The 20817-nt window shown below is 38.4% G+C and overlaps 1 protein-coding gene across 1 annotated transcript in view; it reads left to right on the forward strand.

Moving 5' to 3' along the window:
- kcng2 (potassium voltage-gated channel, subfamily G, member 2) overlaps positions 1 to 20817 on the forward strand; it is a 39322-nt gene that overhangs the window by 1639 nt on the left and 16866 nt on the right. Inside the window, exon 2 of the mRNA XM_023428515.2 lies at positions 7103 to 8002. Coding sequence (XP_023284283.1) covers positions 7214 to 8002 — 789 coding nt within the window. The 5' untranslated portion in view covers positions 7103 to 7213. The remainder of the gene's footprint in view (positions 1 to 7102; positions 8003 to 20817) is intronic.

Consider the following 20817-nt stretch of genomic DNA (forward strand, 5'->3'; position numbering starts at 1 on the left):
TCCTTTTTTTTTTTTTGGGGGGGGGGGGGTGTGTGCCACATTCTTCGTGTGTTTGCAAGTAGGCGGCTGTTCCTCTCTTTGTTTTCTGCTGTGATCTCTAAACTCCCTGTCCTAATAACTGTACTTCCACACAAACGACACATTCACCATCAAATAGATCCTTTCCCTGGCAGCAATTTATTCAGCCCATTATCTCCTCCTCCCCGTCTCACACTGTGATAAATCCAGCCCTTTGAATCCACTGATTGACACTGACTGTCGGGCTCGAAGCGCAGGTTTAAATTTCTATTAGCGATTGTGACGGTACTTATGAAGTCTCAAGCAGTGGCGCTGTCAGACATTGTATTATGGATAGGCCCTTAAAGAAGTGAATGGGCCAACTTTTTTTTCCCCCAGAAAAAATGAGCTTCTGAAAATGTGACGGAGAATTCATTAGAACTAGAAGTGAGCAAACTTGGTCAAAAATGAAACATCAGTAACATTTTGCATTTCACAGGCAACACTGCCTGAACAGCATATTCTAAAAGCTGTGTCAGTCGTACGTAGGCTGTGCAGAAGTTAACAGACAGAAACTTGTCTTTTATAGCCCATCCAGCCTTCATTTTGTGAACTATTTATATGCCACAACAGCAGGTGAATCTCATGTGGAAAATGCATCTGAAAATCAAAATCTGGACTAAAGGCACATTGACTCTACAGGGTACAGCGCTGATATGACCTATACTGTACAAACTAAACAAATAAACAGGAAACACTGCACACATTGCTCTGGAAAAAAGGAAAAGTCCATGGCATCATGGTTTAATTGATTTAACACCAGCTGATGGGCCTGTAGCTTTAAAACTTGCCCAGTGAAACTAAATACTTCCAGTCCACAAACACTTATCTCAAAAATGGTCCGTCAGTTCCGCTGGAGAAATTTCTGCATATTTTACAGAAGTCTGCATCCTCAGTTGTTATGCTGTGCAAAGAAAAACTGTCCAGAACACTTCGATGAGAAGCACTTCCACTTTCCTCTCTAGACTCTGCACAAAAAATATTTTCACATTTTGTTGTAAATTGGTGGGTGAAGGACAGTTTTAGTTCTTGTTCCTGGTTTTGATTTAGTTTTAGTGCTTGGGTGAAAATTACTTTTAGTCATCAGACACCAGAAATCTTTGTTGTGTATGGTTACCGTGATTACAGGTGTTGCTCTTGCCCATCACATTAGTGCAAAAAGCAGTGTTTACTTCACACCACAAACAGTGTCCATGTCATGACCAACCAGCATCATGCAGGGCTGATAAATGAAGCCAACATGGAAGTGACAAAAACTGCAGTTCCTTGAATGGCCACTTGAGTCTGGCTCCAACAGTGAGTCGATCCCCATAGACTCCCATGTTAAAATGCCCAACTGAGAGTTAGGTGGAGTCAGGCACTGCCAAGATGGCGACAGCGGTGCAGCCCACTCTGAGCTTCAAAACCACTCTTTGGAAACCCTTGGGTGACATCACGAAGGGTACGTCCGTCTTTATTTACGGTCTACAATCACGACAAACTGACTCTCCTCAGTGGATCCAGTTTCATTTCCGGACTTAGCATTAGCATTAGTATCAATGCAGCAGAAGCTCATTCAGAAGCTGGATTCACTACAGCACTGTTCAGTGTCTGGGATTAGCTTGAGAAGAGAAGTTAAACTGTTGGATAATGCAGTGACATTTCTTTAGTGAACATGTAGATGGTTGACTGTCGGCATTAACTCTGTTTCTGACAGCAACACTAAAGAGCTGACTGAAAGTATAATGATGTATCAGCATCCACAGCAGCTTATAAAAGTCCATTAGCTTCCCATGATTCTTAAATATAAGACAAAACCACCTCAAACAGGTCAGGTCAATCAATAAAGTTTATATTTCCTTATATATATATTTCTAATATTTATTGTTACAAAATGTATTTTGGTTGGTCAAGCCTATTCCTGGCTTCACTACTGGTCTTCAATGTATTCTGTGAAAGTAAATAACTCCAAACTGAATGAGTTAAGTTTAAAGCTTTTAATGCCTTTCAATAAGTAAATAATGGGATTTGGGGTATGGAAAGTATTGTCTACTTGGAGCAACCCATTTAGCCCATTTATAATTCATACTGCAGAAAGCAGGCCATGGTGTTTGCCATTTTCTATTATGGACATTGTAAATAATAAATTATCAATAATAAAATATTTCTTTAGTGAGTCAAAACCTGGCGCGTCAACAAAATCATCAGGTCCTATGACTCATGATCTAGAAGTTGCTCTACACCTCAGCCGATCAGACTCTTGTGTCTGTGATTGTGTTGTGAGAAGTTCTCTTTCCATGGTTATTGCAGTTCAAGAGGGACGTTTTGCATCATTCTAGATTATGAAATCCACTGATTGCTGCGCCGCTTCTTCAGGCATGAAACTTAATTGTCCTCATATTTTTGAGAACAGACTGTCACTGACAAAAAGTCGCTCCGAGGAGATCAATCAGTCTGATTTAGGGCAGGTCGGGTGATAGTTCAGTGTCGTTCAGGATCTCTTTCCTAAACTAGACCTCTGCTTCAGGCCTTTTACACAGATGAAGATTGAGTGGCTGAGGGAAGGCGGATGTATCGGTGATGCATGGGTTACACAGCTATGCAAAGAGTCATGTAAATGATATTTGCATGAGAAACTGGTGGTAAACGAATAATGCAGAATTGGAAAGTAATGCATCTTTTTCAGTTGCTACTTCTGAAGAAAGAGAGAGAGAGCGGTGTCTTGAACCCACCCTGGAAGTATTTCTTAAAGAAAAGAAATCCAGGAAATGTTTTTAATGGACTATTTGCTTGCAGATCCATATTCAGCATGTGAAACACAAGCACACAGGCACTGATGGTCACAGCTCTATGGGAAAAGCTTCTTGTGGTGAAAATGACCTCATAAGCTGCGCACAGTTCGTCTAATAAGGATGAGAGGGATGAAAAGTACTTGAGACGAAACCCTTTTTCTGTTGCATTGATGACCTGCTTTATTAAATTAGAAAATGTGTTTTTTGTGCGTCAAAGTATTTTATTGTATTTGGATTTTACAAATACATAAATAAACACTTATGGCACTGTTTTTTTCTTGTGAAATAGTTGGTATCTCTTTAAGTCCTTCCATTACATTACCATTCTTAGAGCCATGCTGCTAGCCAGACTAAAAGCAGCTCTTTGTTTGAACCTTCAACTAACTAATTGGTATTTTCCCTTTTGTCAGTCTGTGTTCCTTCAGAGTATGTAACTGTGGGCACACAGGTATTTCAAATGGGCTAATTTTAGATAAGATGTTCTGTAATTTTTTTCTCAAACCCCTGAACTATTGTACATTCACACATTCCTCTAACAGGAAGAATCATATCTATGTATAATCCACTTCTTTTCAAAAAAGTCTAAACCTGTGAGACCTAAAAGCCCCTTACACCGGTGTTTTCACTTATTATACCTGATTAGACTTTTCACAGAACATCTCATTCACTCTCCTGTTGCACCTGCCAATCATTCTTATTGGTAGGTTGCTCCATCCAACTTCCACCTGAGTGGAGGTCAAATTAGACAGAATGATTGTGTGGGTGTGCAGGGCCTTTAAAGCTGATGAAATGATTTCCTGTAACGCTGTTGGACTCAGACAAAAAAAAAAAAGGATCAAATTCAAAAAAGCTCCCCATGAACATACATTACCCACAATGCAACTGGACCAGTGTTGTGCTAATAGGGTCTCATAAGCTTGCTTCTTTTTGTCTTCATTCCCAACCGACACTGACTCAAGTGACATCACTTACAGCAAATTATCAGACGTTGCACATTTATCCAGAGTGGCCCTTTAAGTCTAAAGTGCTGGATGGTTGAGTTTTCAGTAAACATTAGTAAGCTACAACCAGGAGACATTTAGCTTAGCTTATATAAAAGCTGGAGGCAGGGGAAGCAGCTAGCCAGGCTACATCCAAAGGTTAAAAAAAATAAAAAATCCACCCACCAGCACCTTTAAAGCTCACTAACAGCTTTCTGTTCGGCCAAGAAACAGTCCACCTGGCAAAGAGGTAACCTTAAAACTGCAACCTATCATTTCTGGTTTTTGTATGGATTAAATAACCAAGATATAAGGTCGTGAGCTTTAGAGGTGCTGATGGGTGTATTTTGTTAATTTTGGACGGAGCCAGGCTGCCTAGTTTCCCCCCTGCTTCCAGACTTTGTGTTAGGCTGAGCTGTAAACTGTCTACCAGCTATAGCTTTACACTTAATGCACAGACGTGAGTGTGGTGTTGATCATTCAGTTTCAAAATACCACAGTAATCAGGACTGAACTTACTAAACCAAACATATGCGTCAATCCTGCTGCAAATAACTTAATCCTGCATTTATATGATCATAAATGTAGGATTTCCACGACTCAACAAGCCTTATTCGAGATGTTGCTCCTCTGTGGTTTTATCTCCTCCTGTTAGACTAGAATTCATTCTCTCTGTGCTCCTGAAGCCACCCCTGGGTGCAGTGTCATGCTCAATAAACTGCTCCTGTCAGAAGCACTTTGCTGAGTCGCTGTGGAGGTGCCGCTCTCTGACCCCCCTCCTCCCCCAGAGAAAGCGGCCTGTTTCAAAATGATTGGCCTCACAATAGAAGAGGAAACTCTGAGGATAGCTGGAGGGGTCCCACTCTTAATTTGTTGTGATGATGTGCCCAGTCTCCCTACATCGGCCCCACCGCCTCTGGCCCAGTACAGTCATCCTTATCTGGATTGTGTATCCAGATGCCCGTGTTGATTAAACAAGAAAATGTCTAGGTTTGTTAAGACAGCATGGCTTCAGAAATGTGTAATTGGATCTAAAGTGCTTGTGATTGAAGAAGTGAAAAGAGCCAATATACACAGACTGCCACAGTGTTTAATCAGGGTGTGATGAGTGGTCTCATTCAGAAAAAAAACAGCAGAGTGAGACATCACTGTCTGGATGGATTGAAAAACTCCAAAACTTGGAATAATACATGTTTATTTTTCTTTTGCTTCGTTATTATTCATTGCAGCTTCTTAAACATTCAGAAAGATTTGTTAGTACAAAGGTTTCGTCAGCCTTTATAGAAGCACGAATACCATCTGAAAATCATGTTTTAAATAAAATGAATATATGAGTTGTTCTACCATACCCCCCCCCCCAACACTAACATTAAGTGCATCCGAGGGGAAATCATTTTCATCTGAAGTTTTTCCTCCTTGTTACGTTGCCATTTTGTGCTATTAGTTCTTTCTTCTCACAAATTGTTGTGGCTGAAAGGTTTTCATGACTGCCAAAGAAAAGAATGGCTCACAAAACACGCTGAACACTTCAAACTCTCTTTAGTCTTTTATCACATCGATAGCTAGTGCAGAAATATAATAAATGTGGGTTGTGTTAGATAGCTGTGTTAAAGCTTTTATTTTGGATTCTGCTCTTAGACAGAACATTTCCATATAGGCAGAAATGCCTACAGTTGTTGTCTTTTCCTCTTCAGAACAAAGGCTATTTTTCATGTTGACAAGACAAGCCTGTTCTGAATAATACATTGATTCAGCAGCTGCTGTTCATATGAAATGAAGAATGAATAAAGCATCACCACATACGTGAAACACTGAACATATGTTAACGTCACATGTGTTTTTGTACAGCAGTTGATACTCTCCTTCGGTTCATATTTGGCTCAGCGTGTTGTGATATGTCTGTTATTGAGTTTGTGATTTCCCACAGTTTGTTAAACAGTGCTTTAAATCATCTCGTTCCGCAGCCTGGTGATGCTGTAAATAGAAAAACAACATTATTAATTCCTCAGTGTGAGTTCAGACCACAACTTGATGTTGGGGTTGCTTTTTCTTTGTGCTTGCATTGCAATTAGACTGCAGAAAAGTGGTATTTGACAGTTCCCTCTAAATTACAGACTGTTTTGACTCGTGGGTCTTCTTTTACAGACTGTTTATTTCTGTTTTCAGAAGTGTAGTTAAAAGCCAATGACTTTGGGATTCTGTGGATTTAATTAATACAGTAGAAATGTTTTTGTTTTTTTTCACCTGTGTGAGGATTAAATGAGAGTTTCTACGGTGTTAAATCTGTCCGTTAATGCACCACAGGATGTGCATTTAAATGATCACACAAGTGCAACATGTTGGCCTTCTGCACTGAGTTGGCCTGTCAGCTCATACTGTTCACATGCAAAGCCATTCTTGCCATTTGTAGAAAAAAAATGGAAGCTGAGAATGTAACCTTGTAATATTTCCTATGTTTCTTTTTCTTTGGTAATCGTCAGAAATGATTGACTTTTCTTCTGTAATGCAGGTCCTGTGGGTGCTTGGTATTTTCTACACTGTGAAAATGCTCAATAAATAGACCTTGTCCATTAATGAAAACAAAAAGAAATTGGAATTTGATGGAATTGAAAACCAGTCAACATAGACTGTAACCTGAAATTGCTTTCATTCAAAAAAATAGGAAGATATAAAGAAATTAAATAATTAAGAAAAACTTGGCAAACTCTCTAATTCGAAAACCATGAATAAGGAGCACAACCAAAAAGACGAAGATATTGCTGTGATTTTTAGATGAAAATCACATTTCTTTGCATTACACATCGTATCTCCGTCATATTTTTTGAATGGTAGTGAGTACACATCGACCTGGTGCAGGAATGGCCTCACTTGAAGATGCACTTTAAAGACCTGGTCACATCAGAAAGCGGCACAGCAAACGTAATCTGCACATCTTCTCATAATCTTTGGTTCCAGAAGCTTAGTGACGTAGCGACAACTGGCACCATGATCGTACAAACAGGGACAGAGGTGCACATGTCTGGACAGAATTGTATCGTGTTGTTTGTACACATGAGAAGTGATAAAGTTGTTGTACGGAGAACGGCATTACTGCCTGCAAGGTGTGGAGGGAGAAGGCTTCAGACACTTTTCAACCATCCAACAAGCACTTCATTTGAGGCAGACTGAAGCCTTTCATGCAGGGACTTGTCTGGAGTGTTTGGAAGAACAGAGATATAGAGAGCACTGCAATCCTAAAAAGTGTGTAAAGACATTGAGAAATGTAACCAGTGACTTGTCGTTTCTGTCCTACAGAGACGCGCTGTGTTGCTGACTGGGTGACTGGCTCCCAGTCACCTCACATACCTGTGAAGCCCCGCTCCCATTGCATTGCACAGGACAGGTTCCCCCAGCAGAGTGGCAGGGATGTACCAGGAGGTGGCCTTCCTGGCAGGCAGCACTGAGCACCAGTTCACCACCTTCCACTTCAACCGAGTAGAGAACCCACAAGAGGTCACCTCCAAGAAGGGTGTGTTCTACAAGCGAGCCCAGCTCCTGCTCCACCCTCAGCCCCGCCAACAGGATGGAGACGAGATCGGCCTGGCTGATGGGGCAGCCATTATCAACGTGGGGGGCATCAAGTACCGCATCCCCTGGTCAACGCTGGAGGAGTTTCCCTTATCGAGGCTTGGAAAGCTGCGCAGCTGCAGCAACGAGGCCGAGATCATGGACGTGTGTGATGACTACGACGGCAGCCGCAACGAGTATTTCTTTGACCGAAGCCCGTTGGCGTTCCGCACCATTGTCACTTTCTTGGCGGCAGGTAAACTGCGGCTTCTGAGGGAGATGTGCGCCATGTCCTTCCAGGAGGAGCTGCTTTACTGGGGGGTGGAGGAGAACAACCTGGACTGGTGCTGCCTCAGGAAGCTGCGTCTCAGGCAGGAGGAGTACAAGGAGCAGCAGAGGCTGGACGAAGAGGAGGCCGAGCTCACGTCGCCGCAGTCCTGCGAGGAGAGCCAGCAGACTCCTGGAGTGGCAGCACTGGAAGAGACTCGTGTGGGGGGCTGCATGCGGAGACTGAGGGACATGGTGGAGAACCCCCACTCCGGCCTACCAGGGAAGATCTTCGCGTGTCTGTCAGTGATATTTGTAGCCATCACTGCTGTGACGCTGTGTGTCAGCACCATGCCTGACCTCAGGGAGGAGGAGGAGAGGGTGAGTTCTCTCTGTCAGTAACAACATTTTCTCAGGTTTTCCTTATTCACAGATTGGATTTAAATTATCAAAAAAAGTTCAGACTCATTTCTCTCATATTTAATTTCTGGAATGTCTTTTGAGTTATTGGATTTTTATTCAGCAGCACTGGGCAGTGAAATCATTTAAAAAACCATGATTAAACAAAGAGGCACAGAAGCATATCTGAACTTTAAAAGACAAGACAGGATGGAAATTACCAATTTTAGAAAAACAATAAAGCAGAGAAGTATAGTTAAATATCATGAATTATGTTTCCCAGTAAAATAATCCTAAAATAAATCAAAAGAAATGAGGAATGTTACTTTTTATGCCTCCGCACCGGTGACAGCCAGAGCTGGAGGCATATTATTTTCAGGTTCTCCGTCCAATCATCCAATTCCCGTGCACCCAATATCTCAGGAAAGCCTTGAAGGAACTTCAAATTTGGCACAAATGTCAACTTGTACTCAAGGATGAACTGATTAGATTTTGGTGAATCAAAGTTCAAAATTCAAAGTCACTGTGATCTCACGTTCTTGTTGAATGCGATATATCATGAACATTTTATGTCCAAATGGTCAAAGGTCAGCTTCACTGTGACATCATAACGTTCTGCAAAAACACTTCTCGCCATTACTCAAAGCTGTAACTCTGGAAAGGGGAGATTGTGACCATATTTCCTGCAACTGTCAAACATGGTCTCAGTAGTGTGTAATAGTAGAACAAATGTTAAAACCTTCACATGCAGAGCAGATTTTCATGAGGAACACCGTAGTCATGAATTTATACAACACACATAATTATAAAGGGAAGGAACGCCAGTCTCAGGATTCCTTTTTTTTCTAGCTGAGGGATGCGTGTGCTCTTTACAGCTGCTACAGTCGAATTCAGATTATGTTGATGCAGCAGCCCACATACCGAGTTCTCCTGAGCTTTATTGTAAATCATTGTGACACAGACACAGAGGCGAAGGCTCAGGGACAACGAGGCTTCCTCTTCGTGCGCCTGAATACCAGATTATTGTGTAGCTCCCCTCGCTGTTGCAGCAGCATACATTCCTTCGTAGCAACATGAGATCCATACTCTCCCATGTATGTGATAATTGACAGCGAATACACAACATGAAAAGGCCATGCGTTCGCACATTTAAATAAATGGTGTTCAGATTTCGGCTTCGGTTTGGTATTTGCAAAAATCCCACAGATGTTTCCCCCGTACAGTTGATTTTACTTGACCTGCTTCCAAAAACGAATATGAAATGAGCTTAAATGAATGTGATATAAGCTCATTATAGTTATGTAACACTATGATTATGCAAATTGAAGCCGTGAAATCTTAATCCGTACAGTTAAAGGCTTGTTTACCCAAACCTTATCTAGACCTGCTGACCGGTGAGCAAAATGAGGTAAAAGGAAAACACTGTTATTTACAGTAATAACACAGTACACTGTGTGTCGTGTTCCCTTTGATGTTTAATTTAAACAGACAGATTTTAACTGCTGTGTAGTACATGGTTTTTTGTGATGCACCTTTGATGTTGTAGTCCAAAGATTCTGTGCATACACAAACCTTTCACCACGAAGAACAAGACAGAGACTTATTACTTCTGCAGGGGATGTGGGAAAAGTTGAACATTTTGGAAAATACAGAGAGTTAGATGAAACATAAATCTGTTGTCTGTACCTTAAGAAAGCTGGAGCTGGGGCATGGTGATCCTAAAGACTGGTTGAAGGTGGAAACAATTAGCCTGAATGTCCATAGTGAAACAAGACAAGTCAAAACCTAGTATATGGCTGGACCGCCTATGGTCAATGTATGAAGTTGAGGATTTCTAAGTAGCCAAGGGTTGTCCAAAAAGTTGCTAGCTTTGTAGCTAGGTGCTTTTTTGAAAGAGAAAGTCTCTAAATCTAGTGACAAAGTTGGCAACACAGTCACATGGCATTCAGCTGACCAATGGTGGAAGCACAGAATCACCTAGATGAAGACCCTGTGCTGTAACATGTTGGTTCTTCCAATTAATTAATTTTATTGAATTGAATTGTTTTTTTCACAAAATAATAATAATAAAAAAAAAGAAGTTAGAAATGGACAGAAATGTAAATTGAGTTCAAAATCAATCAAATTTGTGGATTTAGGGTGAGTTTCATGCTATTATAATTCTTATGCTAACAGCTATTAGCATAAAAATAATCTACAGTAGTGTTGTCAACTTTTTTCAATGAAAAGTTGCAACGGCCTGCTCAAAAAGTTGCCCAAAGTCAAAATACATAAATACATAATATCATTACGCAGTGATTTGCATATCCATAAAAAATTGTATTTAAGAATTTTAATTCCCTGCCATTAGCATTCATCTAAATATACTGATGAAATTCTCCAACTTTGTATGTAGGCTACAGAGCTCAGGAATAAACTAATCTTCTCAAACTCTTATAAATAAAATAGTGGAAAAGTTCCTTGGGCTAATAGGGGATTAATGATTAATGGTTGTGATTACAGATTACATTCACAGCTCATTTACAGTACATTCCTTTGTTCATGTAGTGTCTTCAAGGGACAGAAGCTAATGTCTTCCCAAGAAGTTGATAAATGTGTTGGTTTCAAGGTTTGGCAGCATTGTACTAATAGGAGCCAAAACCTGGACGCACAGTATCTGGCGCCCAGATGGCGCTATGATGCTTGCAGCTTTTTCTGGTAGAAGCTGTCAATATGCTAACAGTTAGCCGTCATGCAGAAGAGCTGTCTGTCTTTTCTACAGAGCTGCAGGAAGCTCGAATCCAAACTCCATATCTGTTCTTAGCGCACAGACACTTATCAATCTTTTCATCTTGCCCTCAGGAAAATGCTGATCTGTTCTTTTAACTTAAGTATAGTTGTACAGTACAGTTGCACAATTATGTGTATGATTATATTAAGTACTATATTGGCAATTTAAACAAAACATGGCCGATAATATGCACAGAGCTGCCCCAAATGATGATACTCATAACTTACAGTCTCTAGTCTCTAATTAGGGCTGAAAGTGGGAGCAGAACACATCTACTTGTTGCTGTGTTTAGCTTTCATCTCACAGGAAGAGGAATATTGCTACCTTAGGCTTTTGTTCCCACTTTTTTTTTGCTCTGACAAGTCGAGCGAAAAAGCATATTAGAGCTGACGATGTCTTACTCCTGATCCCTTTCATGTCTGCCCCTGCCTTGGAGACTTCAGAAAGCTGTGGAGATCTGAATCCAGATCGGGCCAATTCTCCTTTTGAATGACAACAGCAGACCCGATAATGATTAGAGGAGCCCTGAAGCTTCTCCCTCTGTCAAAGATGCTGTATGTCTTCATCAGCAGGCTGGGAGGGGGTTGTTAGTATAAAGTGTGTGAGCTTCAAAGGGGAAATCAATCAGGAAAACAAAGTGACTGAAAGCTGAACGAAGATCGGCTCAAACATTAGTCTCACCTCCAATTAAGTGTCAGCTATCATTACATGCCTGTATGAATGCAGCTTTAATTATTTGAATCAGAAGAGCAACAGGTATGGTTAATGACACACTATATCTCAAACTCTGGACAGCTGAAAACTATCATCATGGCAACAATTAACCACCCAGATATGCCTGAGAGATTTCGCTCCTCCTCCAAGGGAACATTAAGTGGTGGTGGTTCTTTTAGGAGTGAGAACCCAATCTGAACCAACCATGGGAGGAAACCCCAAAACGCAAGGGTTTATGGGTATAATGAGATGGCTGTGCCATTCTCGGGACACTGAGCATAACAAAATGAAGGAAGGCAAACCACAATCTGCCACTTCTTCACATATTCTTAACTGCCATAAACACTAGAGACGGTGAATTAAAACAAAGTGGCATCCCAGAATGCCAAAGTCTCTTCAAATGTGGCTAAAACTTTGCCCTAAAAGTGTAACTGCACTTTTGCTTACAGCTTATAGCTACACTGGGCCATGTGCACATAAATGAATCAAACACTTTCTCACAATGCCAATGATTTCCTCCTGCTATGTTCCCAGCAGTCATAATGTGTACTAAGGTGTCAGACAGCATTGGCTGTGGAGCGTCTCCTCTCCTCATCACCTTGTGAGTAAAGGAGTTTGTGTGTGCATTACTTCCTGCGTTGTCTTCATTCGCACTAATGTCAAGCGAGGCATTTATGTGGCTGAACACTTAAATGGAATCCGGCTCAACTTAGTGAATTGCTTTTGCTAATTACCACGTCTTTTTCAGTCGTGTCCGCCCACTCGCACTCTTCCATTACAGAGCGTCCTAATATCCATTAGCTTTGATAACCACCATTTACATCTGCACGGATCTACTAATGAAACTAATGAAATGATCATTTCATCAGATACACATTTCCAGATTGCAATATATTGTATATTTGTTATGTATAATGTTTTTGAGACTCCAGTGATGGCAAGATGAAGGAAGCAAAGCACTCCATGTTAGATACTACTTACCACATTTACCACATTCAAAAGCTTCTGACTGGACCAGTGCCGAACACTGAATTGTATTAAATGTAATTCTAATTTAAACCTGCAGTTTCTTGGCGAGTTGGTTCCAGCACAAACAAGACGTGAACACATATTCCTTTTAATTTGGTGTGGCTGAATTGTTAGCAAACAGTTGCTAACATTCAGCAGATTCAAAGAAATTTTCAGTTTTCTTTGAACTCCACCAACTCCCAGATTAAATAAAGCTCTTTTGCAACTAAATGTAATTCTCTATGTTCACCAGCTAGTAGCTAGCTTGACAGTTAGCACTGCTGGCCAGGCAGCATACAGTCACTGAAAACATTTAACTGAAAACAGCTGCCTAGCAACGCCATGAGAGTGAATGTGTTAGCAAACAGTTAGCCACCTTGTTACACATCCAGCAGACACAAAGCAACATTATTGTTTATTTTGAAGTTGTGTCTGAACATGTGATAAATGCAAGTCTATATTCACTCTCCCTCTAGCTTTGTTTTGGTCTCAACTCTTAAAGGAAATAGCTGCAAGCTAGGTATTAACTTTTGTCTCCTGTGTGGTGCTGGGCAGGTAGCACACACTCGGTTTATCATCAGTTTTTTTTTTTGATGACAATGGTGACAGTGAGTCTAAATGGTAAATTTGTGGGCTAGAAAACCAAAACAATGCACTAAAAGATGCTAAACTGCTCCGTAGAGCTGTAGCTGTGAGTTGACAATTCTCTCTGTGGGTTTATCACTAAGAGTGAAAAGTTATCCATTTCACAAATAAGTAGTCATTAAACATATTGTTAGTTTGAAAATATTGATTTTACTGATACTTGCTCAATTAGGATTACTGGACAAAAATTAGTCCTAGCCCAGACGTTCCAAGCATTTCAACATTTTTATTTGCCAGTAAATGAAGTCATGCTATGAAGCTGCCTGAAATGTTGATTCCATCCTAAATTAAATTGCACTGTGAGGCATGAGGGCAATGCAACCTAAACCCAGGAAGTGGCCACTAAAATGCACTTGGTCACTTGAGCCGGAGGAGCGAGTTAGGGCAGAAACCAGAAGTTTTTAAGGAGCTGCCTACAATGGAAAGCACTTAGCCTGTCTGTCTAATATAATGTGGCTCTAAGTGAAGCATTCAGCTGCTGAGAGACCTTTTTTTTCTCTCTCTCACATACACACACACACAGACTCACAAGTAAAAAAAATAAAAAAGAAACTATATTGCATTTCACATTTTATGGTCCCTCTTCCTCACTATCTGGATGAATAGGGGATTAAACATCTCAAGTGTTTTGTCGATTTCTTCCCTCAGAATTGCTTACTCTGTTCACATAAGCATCTTTGGAAACTGTGTTCTTGTCCCATTTATCTCCTGCTATAGCCCAAGCTATGGATCTAGCCTTTTATTGACTCGGCTCATGCCTCACAGCCTCAAACACTCGATTTTGATGTAAATCTCAGCCGCTTTAAAGTACACCCCTACCATAGCCATATATCATCACAGGGGACTGGGGAGCCAGAGCTCAGAGGGTGGGGACAGATGGAAGAGAAATGTGTGCAAATGTAAGAAAATAGAGAGAATTTTGTCTTCGTCTGTGCTGAAAATAGGACGTGCAGTCATCCCTCCTGACTGTGAGCTAGACAAACTGCTGTTCATGCTCAGAGAAATGTGCAATCCACCTTGGCGGTGATAATTTGTGTTTCTGTTCCAGTGTTTGGTGAATAATTTTCGGTGAGTCAATGAGTGATATCTTTTCTACAGTACGAACTGTAAACCCCCATGGGAATATTTTCATGTTTTATGCTAGAACTTTAGCATACCTCCTCTACTGTGAGCTTTTATTAAGGCTTAAAGTTATGTATAATTGAGGGTGTGGCTGGTGGGTGAGTGTATCCTTGCCACAAACCGGCATGCACCAAAATCTCCACACATGACACACATGCCCCACATCTTTGCCCATTTTTGGAGCTGGGAGTTTGGCGGCGTCAGACACTGCCAAGATGGCGACAGCGGGGCAGCTCACTCTGAGCTTCAAAATCACTCTTGTATGTAATTATTAATACAGGGCTTTGGAGGCCAAAAATGACAAGAAATTTTAATGGCTCTTATTTATGACTATACACCAATAGTTCATTTGAGGCCATCTCTTTGTCGTGGATGTACAACTTTAGATTAAATCTTTGAAGACTAATATTGCTCCGATTACACCCCACTACTGCCTTTATTTTAACAACAGCTACGGCTCAATTCAAGCTTTTACCACCACAGTTATCTCTCCTTTCCTCCACAGTATTTAGCAGCCTGGTGCACTGCCATTTGGATTCAAGATTAATCGAGAAACTACAAAAACTGAGAGTAAAAGAGGTTAAATAATGTCTTTCTTCTGCCTTTTGGATACTTACAGAAAATGCTCCAGCACTAATTGCTCCTCCCTCTGGAGCTGCAGGCACACCCAGCTGAACAGCCTCTCAACACATGAAGAGGGATTGACATAGATGCTTAGAAAATGCTTCTCCTGTTACCATAGAAGCATTTGCATTAGTAAACATTTTCAGCAAGAGTAGTTTGCCATTAACTGAAATATTGTCCAGTAATACCCAATATTTTTTAAAATGTTTCTTTTCCCAATATAACCACAAAGGAAGCACTTTGCTGTGTGGAATAGATGAAGGATATTGACTGATGATTCTCTGGGGATATGAGGGTACAGTTGTGCCAAAATCTAATCAAAACATGTAGAGGAGTTCAGGCCCAGGAGACTTCCAAACACACAGTCCAAATGTTCTGCTCTGGTGGAATATTACTCAAAATATGTTTTTTACAGCAATCACTTTTAGCCCAATTGAGGTGCATTAGCCTTGCTCATAAATGTTAATGCCAATAACGTCCGCCTGTAATGGCTTTGTGCTGAAACAGTGGTGAAAGAGTTAGTTGCTAAATCAAAAAGACCCTGTACAAACATATAAAGATATAAAGATCTAAAACTAGGTATTGAAAGCAGATCGCAGTTTCTCATTATTTCTTATTTCATTCTTCATTTCCATTGCTTTCTGTCCATCAGTCATAGTGGTGTATTTTAACATAAGGGGGAGGGCAGAGAGAGAGTGAGAGCATACACTTGTCAGGCAACAGCCGTCAATATCGATGGTACTTTAGATTAGTTTAGATTAGATGAAACTGTAATGACTCCCAAGGGGGATTTGTGTTGTCACAGCAGCAGAGAGGAGGATATAAATAACAGTCTATATGGGCATACAGTGTAAAGACTCCCTGTTCCTATTGTTGCAGGTTGAAGTGGATGGCCTGCTATTCAGATGTACCATTATCAGGCATACAGATGGAGCAGTACATTATGTGTGTCCAGAAGTGCAAATACACAGTGCAAGCTATTAGGAAAGCAGTAGCTATACGGGTCACGTGGATCCATGGATCCAGGCTGAATGTATGGTATTTTACAAAGGGAACAGCATGTATGTTTTCTGAAAGCTGCAAAAGATTGTAGAAGGATTGCAGGTTCGAAGAAATAAAACATCTTTGTCCAGCAAAGACCGGTCGTAAAGTTCTCCTGCCCTCCCCGAAGAACTTTCTGTAATAAATACATATTGACAAGCTGCAAATCTGCTTGGGTAGAGGCCAACGCTGTGTTTGAGTTATGGCAGTTTTCAGACTATTGAAAATAAATAAATTTATGAAATGATTAAACAGTTTGTGGCTGTGGTGGATCTTCTTCAAAGATGATCTTTAAAAAGTTCCAGACAAAGTCACCGTGATTATATAATTATTGAATTGTGTTGATCAAGATTCAGCCTAATCATACACAGACACAAATATAACGATGAAATTCATCAAACCTTAAGCTAAGACATCCTGTATTTTAGGGACAAATGACTGATAAGATATTATTACTTGTTCCTTTAGAGATATGTTTAGACTCACACCAGGTCATTAGGCTATTGACTTAGTGGGATCGATCTTATTTGTCATAATTTGTGTGAAATTGCTTCTATCTTGTCCCATTTCTCCCTCAGATTGGTTTCTCTGAACCATCCTGCTCCTCAGATTTGCTGTCTCCACTTTCTCAGGCATCCTAGTTTACTTGCAATAATCTCAAACCCAGCGTTCAGCGTCACATATTTGAAATTGAATGAATGTCAGTTTAAGGTTGTGGGAGAAGAGAAATATACTTGTCTGACAGTGTTTAGATGTGCAGTAGAAGGGCGCGAGGCCTCGTGCTGATGGTGAAATGTCAGAAGTTAAATAACTACTGATGGTTATTGAATATATCGTTAACTGTGAGGAGCAGGAGTGTATCCCATCATGCACTGGGTTAATGGCAGGGTGTACTGTACCATGGAAAGGTCGTCAGTCTGTCACAGGGCTAAAAATAGACATTAACTCCTATAAGCTATTTTCCAATTCACCTAAACTGCAACTGGTCCAGAACTCTGTCAGTGCAGATGTTGCAATGCTAACACACTAAATTAAAATGATGACCATGGTTAACATTAGCTGCTAAGTATCAGTATTTTTAATATTGTCATGGTTGTGTTGGCACATAGCACTGCTGTGGCTGGTACATCCCATTTCTCATCTGCTGTGTGGGAGACAGTCCTCGATGCTTCCTATTCAAAAGTGCTGGCTGGGTTTGTGTTTCAGTTTACTGGACGTGGGGCGGTTAAAAAGACGTGCATTTGCCAAACCAACCAGTCATCACTTAAGTCCTCTCTTGTAAAACCAAAACATAACACAGTTGTTATAAAGCGTAAATCTCACTTTTTTGTGGGTAAGTTTGTTTTTGAGTGGAGGGAAAAACAAACACAACAACTGCAGTTCTATCCAACTGTAGATCCACAGGGAACGATAATGAACCTACAAGGATTTGGTGTACCAGAATGAGGCAAGGAAAACTTAAAAGAAAACTCAATGCTCTGTGTGGAGGGTGTGTGCACACTGTCTGCAACATTTATTATAGGAGTTGTCGTTGCTCTCCGATGCTGTCATGGGTGCCTATGGAAAGCATAAAAACAACATAGTATAGTAAGGCATAAAAATGACATAGTACAGTAAAGTGTAAAAAGTAAAAAAAAAATGACATAATATAGCAGAAAAGTAAAAAAAAACCATATAGTATAGTAAGGCATAAAAAGTCATAAAAACGACATTGTATGCTAAGGCATGAAAACGATATAGTATAATAAGGCATATAGGGCATAAAAACGACATTTTATATTGAGGCATAAAAAGGCATAAAAAGGACATAGTATAGTGAGGTGTAAAAAGTAAAAAAAACGACATAGTATAGTAAGGCAAAAAATTAAAAAAAACAGCATAGTATAGTAAGGCATAAAAAGTCATAAAAACGACATAGTATAGTAAGGTATAAAAACGATATAGTATAATAAGGCATATAAGGCATAAAAACGACATATTATAGTGAGGCCTAAAAAGGCATAAAAAGGACATAGTATAGTAAGGTGTAAAAAGTAAAAAAAACGACATAGTATAGTAAGGCAAAAAATTAAAAAAAACAGCATAGTATAGTAAGGCATAAAAAGTCATAAAAACGACATAGTATAGTAAGGCATAAAAACAACATAGTATAGTAAAGCATAAAAAAGTCAAAAAACGTCATTGTATAGTAAGGCAAAAAATTAAAAAAAACAGCATAGTATAGTAAGGCATAAAAAGTCATAAAAACGACATAGTATGGTAAGGCATAAAAACAACATAGTATAGTATGGCATAAAAAGTCATAAAAACGACAAAGTATAGTAAGGTATAAAAACGATATAGTATAATAAGGCATATAAGGCATAAAAATGACATATTATAGTAAAGCATAAAAGTCATAAAAACAACATTGTATAGTAAGCCAAAATAAAGTCAAAAAAACGACATAGTATAGTAAGGCATAAAAACGACATAGTATAGTAAGGCATAAAAAAAACAAAAAAAACACATAGTATAGTAAGGCATGAAATGTTATAAAAAGGAAATTGTATGGTTAGGCATAAAAAGTCATAAAAATATCATAGTATAGTAAGGCATAAAAACAACATAGTATAGTAAAGCATAAAAAAGTCAAAAAACGTCATTGTATAGTAAGGTATAAAAACGATATAGTATAATAAGGCATATAAGGCATAAAAACAACATATTATAGTGAGGCATAAAAAGGCATAAAAACAACATAGTATAGTAAGGCATAAAAATGACATGGTACAGTAAGGTGTAAAAAGTAAAAAAAAAGGACATAGTATAGCAAAAAAGTAAAAAAAAACAACATAGTATAGTAAGGCATAAAAAGTCATAAAAACAACATAGTATGGTAAGGCCTAAAAACAACATAGTATAGTATGGCATAAAAAGTCATAAAAACGACAAAGTATAGTAAGGTATAAAAACGATATAGTATAATAAGGCATATAAGGCATAAAAATGACATATTATAGTAAAGCATAAAAGTCATAAAAACAACATAGTATAGTAAGGCATAAAAAGTCATAAAAATATCATAGTATAGTAAGGCATAAAAAGTCATGAAAACGTCATAGTATAGTAAGGCATAAAAACGACATAGTATAGTAAGGTTTAAAAATTCATTAAAAACAATATAGTATAGTAAGGCATAAAAACGACATAGTATAGTAAGGCATAAAAAGTGCAATAAAGATGCATTTCCAGGTATTATGCCTGTATTATCATTGTTGGAAAATAAATACAACCTACTACAGTAAGGTCTAAAAAGTCATAAAAACGAAATTGTATGGTTAGGCATACAAAGTCATGAAAGTATCATAGTATAGTAAGGCATAAAAACAACATAGTAAAGTAAAGCTTAAAAAGTCATGAAAATGTCATAGTATAGTACGGCATAAAAACATCATAGTGTAGTAAGACAAAAATACGTCAAAAAAACGACATAGCATAGTAAAGCGTAAAAAGTCATGAAAACGACATAGTATAGTAAGGGAAATTTAAAAAAAAACCCCACATAGTTAATAAGGCATAAAAACATCATAGAATATAAGGCATAACAACGACAAAGTATAGTAAGGCAAAAAAAAAAAAAAACCCCACATAGTATAGTAAGGCATAAAAAGGCATAAAAAGGACATAGTATAGTAAAGTGTAAAAAGTAAAAAAAACAACATAGTATAGTAAGGCAAAAAAGTAAAAAAAACAACATAGTACAGTAAGGCATAAAAAGTCATAAAATAGACATAGTATGGTAAAGCATAAAAACAACATAGTAGAGTAAGGCATAAAAAGTCATGAAAACGACATAGTATAGTAAGGCATAAAATGTCATAAAAATGACATTGTATGGTTAGTCATAAAAAGTCATAAAAATATCATAGTATAGTAAGGCATAAAAACATCATAAAAACGACATAGTATAGTAAGGCATAAAAACGACATAGCATAAAAAGTGCAATAAAGATGCATTTCCAGGTATTATGCTTGTATAGTAAAAAAAACAACATAGTACAGTAAGGCATAAAAAGTCATAAAATTGACATAGTATGGTAAAGCATAAAAACAACATAGTAGAGTAAGGCATAAAAAGTCATGAAAACGTCATAGTATAGTAAGGCAAAAAAAGGCATAAAAAGGAATAAAAAGGACATAGTATAGTAAAGCAAAAAAAAAAAAAAAAACGACATAGTATAGTAAGGCGTGAAAAGTCATAAAAACGACATAGTATAGTATGCCAAAAAAAAGTTTAAAAAAATGGCATGGTATAGTAAGGCATAAAAAGTCATAAAAACAAAATTGTATGGTTTGGCATAAAAAGTCATAAAAATATCATAGTATAGTAAGGCATAAAGACAACATAATATAATAAGGCAAAAAAATAACAAAGTATAGTAAGGAAAAAAAACAAAAAATAACACATAGTATAGTAAGGCATAAAAATTCATGAAAACATCATACTATATTAAGGCATAAAAACATAATAGTATAGTATGGCATAAAAAGTCATAAAAATGAAATACTATAGTAAGGCATAAAAAAGACATAGTATATAAGGCATAAAAACAACATAGTATAGTAAGGCAAAAAAAAAAAAAAAAACAACATAGTATAGTAAGGCATAAAAAGGTATAAAAAGGCATAAAAACAACATAGTATAGTAAGGCAAAAAAAAACAAAAAAAAACCCACATAGTATAGTAAGGCATAAAAAGGTATAAAAAGGCATAAAAAGGACATAGTATAGTAAGGCAAAAAAAAAACAAAAAAACCCACATAGTATAGTAAGGCAAAAAAAAAAAAAAAAAAAAAAAAAAAAAAAAAAAAAAAAAAAAAAAAAAAAAAAA

This window comes from Seriola lalandi, unplaced genomic scaffold, assembly GCF_002814215.2.
Source record: "Seriola lalandi dorsalis isolate HSWRI2012SDOR001 ecotype SW California unplaced genomic scaffold, Sedor1 jcf7180002054879, whole genome shotgun sequence".
In the NCBI taxonomy this organism is placed as follows: domain Eukaryota; kingdom Metazoa; phylum Chordata; class Actinopteri; order Carangiformes; family Carangidae; genus Seriola; species Seriola lalandi.